This window comes from Solanum stenotomum, chromosome 3, assembly GCF_019186545.1.
Source record: "Solanum stenotomum isolate F172 chromosome 3, ASM1918654v1, whole genome shotgun sequence".
NCBI lineage: Eukaryota > Viridiplantae > Streptophyta > Magnoliopsida > Solanales > Solanaceae > Solanum > Solanum stenotomum.
In genome coordinates this window covers 3,512,437-3,520,359 of record NC_064284.1, presented here as the reverse complement: position 1 = coordinate 3,520,359, position 7,923 = coordinate 3,512,437, and the positions used below count along the sequence as shown (strand labels likewise).

Sequence of the window (7,923 nt, the reverse complement as noted above, 5' to 3'; positions counted from 1 at the left end):
GTAATACTTGGGTCGGGTCATAAATTCGGAGGCTGACGTGTAGATATAAAAATATCCGAATTGATATCTTATCGTCAAGCTCTGTCAACTGAAACCATTTTGCCCCCATTACTATGAAGCTAACTGAAAGAAGAAGAAGCTGAGCTAATTGAAAAATGGCCTTGTCGACGGCGAAATTTACACAATTGACACCACAGTTGTTCTCTTCCTTCTCTACTCCTTCTGATCGACCTCCATTTTTCCTTTTCCTTCGCCGCACTATCACCGCCGGCAACACCAGAACCAACATTCCCCGGAAGGATAATCGGAAACCTTACAGAGACTCAAATTCCAGTTCGACCCCTGTGAAATCAAACAACTCTCGCTCTTCTACTTGGCTAAACAAATGGCCCAATACATCTCCTCCAGTAAAGCATTCATCCAATTCCAGAACCGTCGAATCCAAAACGGAAACCAGATATTTTGACGAGAACACAAGAGTAGGGACTACAGCCATAGATAGGATTGTGCTTCGGTTGAGAAACTTAGGATTAGGCTCTGACGATGAAGGAGAAGGAGAAGATGTAGAAGAGGGAAATTTGAAGTTGGATTCTAGTTCGACAATGCAGGTTAACGGTGAAGAAGAGAAGTTAGGGGATTTGTTGAAGAGGGATTGGGTTCGACCGGATATGATATTGGAAGAGAGTGATGATGAGGGAGATACATATTTGCCATGGGAACGAAGTGTGGAGGAAGAGGCGGTGGAGGTGCAGAGGGGAGGGAAGAGGACGGTAAAGGCACCGTCACTGGCTGAGCTAACCATTGAGGATGAGGAATTGAGGAGGCTGAGGAGAATGGGTATGACTTTGAGAGAAAGGATTAATGTACCTAAGGCTGGGGTTACAGGAGCAGTGTTGGAGAAGATTCATCATTCATGGAGGAAGAATGAGCTGGTAAGGCTCAAGTTTCATGAGGTTTTGGCTCATGATATGAGAACAGGCCACGAGATTGTAGAGGTTGGTGCCCTTGGCTTTACCATGATAGCACTAACTGGTCGTGTAGTGCTTTTGCATTTGTTTGAATTTGTCTTGCGTTCTTTGGGTATGAGTCATTTGATTCTTTAAGATAATTTTCAGACTCTGTATAAATGTTCTATTCTTCTTGTACTGTCCTTGTGATGGCCATGATTATGACGAATAGTCCTAGTTACATTTTAATCTAAAGGTCCAACTAGATTAGATAATACTTCTGAAGCAATACTAAAAACCACCATTACATTGAAGAAAGAGATCTCTTCATAAATCTTCATTTAGAAATGAAATTGCTATTTGACCTTAAATGGTCTCGATTTAAACGAGAACATTTTTCATCACTTTGATTTCCATATATTCCATATGTATTCCATGTAGATGTAGAATAAGTAGAGTTATTGTCTTCAACTCCATTTCAAGGAAAACATACGTAAATTTACAAGCAATTATCTTGAAACATAGTTTTGCAACAACTAATGAACTCTTTGCATATCAAACCTCAAGTTTAATTCCAAGCATTTTGTTAATAGGGTTATAGGATGGATTTATCAGTCAACCTAAAAGACTTCCCCTGTCAACCAAAAGGACTACCCCTGCAAACTCCTAAAAGTATTTCCTGAACAAGTTGATCTGAGCCTTCACTACTCCTCACTATACATTTTTTTTTATCATTTGTATTTTACCTGAATATTGTATTTGCAAGAAATTTTGAAGTGCGGACTTTCTTTTTTCTGGATGTCAGCGTCGGACAAGAGGGCTTGTGATATGGAGGGCTGGGAGCGTTATGGTGGTGTATCGAGGAAGTAACTACGAGGGGCCTTCTTCAAGATCTCAATCTGTGAATGAGGAAGACAATGCTCTCTTTGTTCCAGATGTTTCATCTGACAAATCTATTACAAAAGACAACAAAAGCTTTAATCCAGTTATTGAAAATCGTAATCAAGTTCATCCTAATAGTGTCCAAAACATGACTGTGGAGGAATCAGAATTCAATAGGGTATTAGATGGTTTAGGCCCACGTTTTGAGGATTGGTGGGGTACGGGAGTACTTCCTGTTGATGCTGATTTGCTCCCTCAGACAATTCCTGGCTATAAAACACCTTTCCGACTTCTTCCTACTGGAATGAGATCACGCCTAACAAATGCAGAAATGACTAATTTACGAAAAATTGCTAAATCACTTCCTTGTCATTTTGCTCTTGGTAAGTTTCAACCCTTTAAGTACTGTTACTTTTTTATCGTTTAACCTTATGACACGGTTATCTTCCTGGTGTTCCTTTTAGGGAGAAACAGAAATCATCAAGGGCTGGCTGCTGCTATAGTCAAGCTCTGGGAGAAAAGTTTAGTTGTGAAAATAGCAGTCAAACGTGGAATTCAGAACACAAACAACAAGCTGATGTCAGAAGAGTTAAAGGTGTGTTAGAATGTTTTGATATGATTTTATCCCAAATAAAAAGATATGGAAAAGAATGTCCTTGATATATTAGTTGCTTCTGTTTGTGACTGCTTTCAGTCTGAGTGATGCCATATTAATTCAAAGGTACTATAATCTTCCCTCACAGGGAATACTGATTTCATGAAATTAGGTTGTGTTAAGGTTGTTAGTCATATCACCCAAGTTTCTTGTATAAATACTTCTAGAGGGTCCTTAATAGCCCAAGTGATCATAGTTCATAATTCCACCTTCCAAAAGGAAGTGTTGGCTCTCACATTGTGTTTTCCATTTCTTTTTCCCTTCTGCAGACACCACTTATTGTTGAAAGAAGAAAAAATTGATCCTGTTTATGTGAACCTGAAAAGTTGTCTGGAGGAGACGTAACAGTACTTTTGAATTTAGAATACATCTTAGTTGTTCCTTCTGTCACTTTTAAAGTGCCATAGCCCATCATGTACAGATTTCTTTGCCCAAAAAGCTCATGCTCTGTATCCTGTCATATGTGATTCTTGGGACTCATCATAAGCTGTTTACGCCATACAGTATTTCAATAATCACCATCGAGTTATGGGCGCCATCCTATGTTGGAATCATATATCAGCTGATTTCAGTTTTACAATGATATGGTAATCAGCTTTTCTAGGAAGTCAGAAGTTCTTAAAGTTATTCCTTTTTTATAATAAAGTTCATACAAATATTCTTCCGTGGATTGTCAGATATTAAGGTTCTTTTGTCCCTTTTAATCGCGTACGGGCTTCTATGAGAATTCTTGTACTGTATGAATGGGAAGACTATGCTTTGTTGGTAAATTAGAGAAACTATTTAGAAGTATGCCTCCCATTTTGTTGTTGTTGTTTGGGGATGGGGGATGGGGTTAAGGATTGTAGAATTAGGGCGTAGACAGGTACACCTAACTGAGCAGCACATCTTGAGTGCCGTTAAAATAGGAAATTTGCTGAGTAATACCACTAACATATCAGTTGCATCTCAGATGTTAACAGGAGGGGTCCTACTTCTGAGAAACAAATATTACATAATCTTTTATCGAGGAAAGGATTTTGTCCCACCTACTGTTGCGGCTGTTTTAGCCGAAAGGCAAGAGTTGACAAAACAGATCCAAGATGTTGAAGAGCAAACACGGAGCGGGCCTGCTAAAGTGGCACCATTGACCACAGATGGACAGGCCGTTGCCGGTTCTTTAGCTGAATTTTATGAGGCTCAGGCTCGGTGGGGGAGAGAAATATCTGCTGAAGAACGTGAGAGAATGTTAAAAGAAGCAGCAATGGCTAAGACAGCCAGAGTAGTCAAGCGGCTTGAACATAAATTTGAGATTGTAAGTATATTTTTTTCCTTATAATTTTACAAGAACTTCTCACGATAGCTTTTTTCACGATGACCCATTGTTTTTACTGCAATTTATTTTAGCATTCTGTTGCAAATGTTTGTCTTTATTCAAATCCATCAGATTTCCTTTTGATTTTTAAAAAGAAAGCTTGGTGTCATCGAGGTGTATTAGTATTATCAAGCTATTGGAAGGTATCAATTGATGAGCTATAGAATTCTTTACCTTTAGTTTGGGTGTCTTTGAAATTCTTCATTATACCCTTTTATGTGTATAGGTTTGGTTTTTCAAAACTTCTTATGTTTATGCATCTTTTTTTATTCTGTCGCTTTTTTTTCTTTCATTCTTTGTTATAATGTTTGGCTCTTCTGAAACTGTCCTGCCAAAAGAAGTTTTTAAACTCTTCCCTTAATCTTTGTTTCCAAAATTATTTTTCCCTAGTCATGTTTCATTTTTTATTTTGGTGATTCCTTTGTCTTCTATTAATAGTTTTTATATGATTCGTGAACAGTCCCAGACCAAGAAGCTTAAAGCAGAGAAAATTTTGGCTAAGATTGTGGAATCCTGGATTCCTGCTGGTCCTTCTGATGACCTGGAAACGATAACAGAGGAGGAAAGGGTCATGTTGCGCAGAGTTGGATTAAGAATGAAGTCGTACCTGCCACTTGGTGAGTTTTCATTGTTTTTGGAACAAAAATATTGTGTTCAATCTGTTGATTACATCCTGTATTTAACTGAGAACTCATGTATATGCTTACCTACCAGGTATTCGTGGCGTCTTTGATGGTGTTATTGAGAACATGCATCTGCATTGGAAACATAGAGAACTTGTTAAGTTAATATCAAAAGAAAAGGTACTTGCTTTCGTTGAAGAAACAGCTAGACTTTTGGAATATGAAAGTGGTGGGATTTTAGTGGCAATAGAAAGAGTGCCAAAAGGTTATGCTCTTATTTTCTACCGTGGGAAGAACTATAGGCGGCCTATCAACCTCAGGCCAAGGAACCTTCTGACAAAAGCAAAAGCACTAAAACGTAGAGTGGCACTGCAGCGTTATGAGGTTTTTCATCTTATACATGTCAGCTGCCATTTATAAATTGATGTTATCTCACTTTTACTGATAATCTACTTGTTTTATCTGGCATCCTAAATGCTCTCTTGTAGGCTCTCAGTCAGCATATAGCCGAGCTGGAGACGACAATAGAGCAAACGAAAAGTAAAATTGTAAGACAAAATCTCTGATCTTGGATTTGTTATTGTAGTGCAATTCACTAATATACCTCATGTTACTGTTTTTTATGTTACTGTGCACTCTCCTTCCTCTTGATTTGGGCTCTTCAGTTATTTTGCCTGTGTGTCAGGTAGCCAGCTTTATAGTTTATACTGCTTGAACTTATATATTCATGTATCATAATAATTTGTAGTCCCAACTTCAGCAAATTGTCCGATTATTCGTGCTTCTTTTCTTGGTGTTTATTCTGCTGCAAATTCTAACAGTTCGGTTGAAATATTTCCCCGAATTTTGTAAACCTTTTGGAGGCTTCTGATTCCAGTTCTGTTAGCTTTAAAAAATGTTAACTGGATCCTTACTAATTGGTGCATAATCTATCCTTGCATCTTTCTCGTATAAACTATGGAGCATATTGAAACTAAGTTTTATGTGGGATCAGACTATTGGAGTATTATTATATTATTCATATTTCAAAGGCCAATGATCATGCATAACTGAAGATACTCTTGAAATCAATTTCTTTACTCAAAAAAGTAATATTTCCTATAAATGACCTTAGCCCATCTGTAGTAGTTTTTCATAGAGAAATATAGTTCTAAGCATTATAATAGAGTTGGTAAAGATGCAATTGAAGGATGGTGTACCAATAGAGTTGGTAAAGCCATCAAACAAGTATGGAAGATGATCCCTACAAATATATTTTGCTGTGTCTGGACAGAAAGGAACAAACTCTGTTTTGAGGGCTTATCAACTAAAATATAATTCCTTAAAGCTAGATGTTTAGTTTATTTGTATAGCTGGCATAATTCCTCTCCCGTAGATTCCCCAGATAACATTTTAGATTTTGTAAGCTCTATGGTCTTGTCAAAGTTTCCAATGTAAGAAGCTTACAGTATTTTTGCTTACATAACTTTTGTAGTTTATGCATCTTGATGCCAGTAATGCGATCTGCTATTACTTCATCAAAAAACAAACAAACCTTAATAAATTACAATGGATAAAATAATTGTTTCTTGATTAAGATTGCCATCTCTTAGAAGACCAAACCCTAATATTTGGAAGTTGACCAAAATTCAGATTCTGTTACAAATTTCAGTTCAGAATCTTATAGAGATGTGACAAAGAAGACCGAGTCTGATCTCTGTAACCAAATCTAAGGACTTCTATTTTCATCATTGTCTTGATAGAGTAACAATTTTGTGATATGGTGTGAGAATTCCTGGTATATAAAAGTGAAGAACTTACATAAAATATGGTTCTATATGAACAACACCACATCGTATTGGATCTTCTTTTAGTTTTGATAACCGTGGTATTATGCGCACCGACAGCGTTCTTCACCAGTACTTTTGAAGTTCAAAGTGGGTATTCCACTCTCTATACTTGTTAACTGAATTTTCTTCTTGTCTGTCCATAGGTTGATTTTGGTAAGGCAGACATTAATACTAGCAATTTGGAGGCGCTTGATCAGTTCAATCATGTCTCGGAATCCCTAGTAAGTTTACCACAATTCCTCTGGATGTCTAAGAAAAATCAGGGAGGTTTCTTATATGATAGTGGAGAACTGTCTTTAAGTGCGTGGCTTCCTCTTGTCTTAGCTGTTGATAGTTTCTTGCGGCGAAGGATGTGGAGGGGTCCCCAGGGGAGGAAGGGTGAATTTTTTGTATTTCAAGAAAAAGGATCAGTATAACGAGATTTCCATATTGACTAAATTTTTATTCGGTGTGCAGAGTGAAGATGAAGATTCATCTTTAGAGTCTGGTGATGACGAGGATGAAGATCCTGAATGGGAAAATGATGACGATTCAGAGTACTCCAGTCTTGAGGACAATGAAACAGGATAACAACACTACATGGTTAATACTATATGAGGAATTGCATTGTATCATGGCCATGGTCCTATTGAGGTAATCATTGAGGTCTTATACCTTCATTCTTAAGACTACTCTTAGAGCTCTTATTCCTTAAAAGTTTTAAGAGAATAAATGTATATTCATTTTAACTTATAAAATCTACTGGTCAATGATTATTATTACCGAGTGAAAAAATGTAAAAAGATGGCACGGAGAGAAGTTTTACACTTTTACTAGACTATGAAGAATGTGATTGGAACTAGTTAGCTATAGCACATCTCTCTAGGAAAAGTTGATGGTCCAACAAACTGGAAGAACAAGGAAATTATGTTTCACAATCAATTCTATGATCACACTAGCAGTACGAGATCTGCCAACTACTTGCTTGTATTTTAAACCTCATAATGCCCGTCATAAAACTATTTTATTGCTCTTTTTTTTTAACTTCAAGTGTGGGATTAAGTCTTCAACTGCATTGTGTTTTACTGGTCTTCAAATGAAATGAATATACTGGTCAATTTTGTCCAGAAGATACCTAGTAATTGCAAACTACATTAGTTTATGTGTTGGGAGTATGCGCTTAATATTCACTACACTTTAACAAATGGCATGCTAACAGTGGCATTAACTTCCAGTGCGTAAATGTGATTAGAACTATTGTTTGGTTGCTATGGATCCCAACTATAAATTGTATGTTCTTATTGAACAAGTATGACACTATCATTGCAGCCACAACAATCATCTTTCTGAGGTTTTGGATCATAATTTGAGGTCACAGATCTCAATTACTTGCTTATGGCCATTGATGGAGCCTTTGGATCACTGGTCGATTCAAACTGTGGAAGGGGTTTCACATCATTCAAGCTCAGTTTGTTCCAATGAAAGAATGAACTGGCCCGAATCGTACATGGAAGAATTAAATGGAGTGCTTGTCTTCTGGAGTGAACATTGTAATGGGTGTAGATGTAATTGCTTTGTCAATTGTCCTATCTTGCAGTTTTTGTAATTACTATGTTGAATTATAGAGCTAAAGTTGTCAAAGATGTATCACATA

General features: G+C 37.1%; 1 protein-coding gene across 2 annotated transcripts; it reads left to right on the top strand.

The window, feature by feature from the left end:
* Window positions 1–65: 65 nt before the first annotated feature.
* LOC125860976 (CRM-domain containing factor CFM3, chloroplastic/mitochondrial) lies at window positions 66–7,912 on the top strand. 2 transcript variants are annotated; one of them, XM_049541037.1, is made up of 10 exons: window positions 66–995; window positions 1,753–2,216; window positions 2,298–2,424; window positions 3,437–3,778; window positions 4,299–4,455; window positions 4,553–4,845; window positions 4,950–5,009; window positions 6,434–6,511; window positions 6,747–6,923; window positions 7,599–7,912. In XM_049541037.1, exons 1-9 carry the CDS (start codon window positions 156–158, stop codon window positions 6,858–6,860), a joined length of 2,475 nt encoding a protein of 824 aa, XP_049396994.1. In that variant the 5' UTR covers window positions 66–155; the 3' UTR covers window positions 6,861–6,923; window positions 7,599–7,912. The 2 variants fall into 2 exon arrangements, with proteins under 2 accessions (XP_049396994.1, XP_049396993.1); XM_049541036.1 differs by having other exon boundaries at window positions 67–995; window positions 1,753–2,212; window positions 2,294–2,424.
* Window positions 7,913–7,923: the final 11 nt, after the last annotated feature.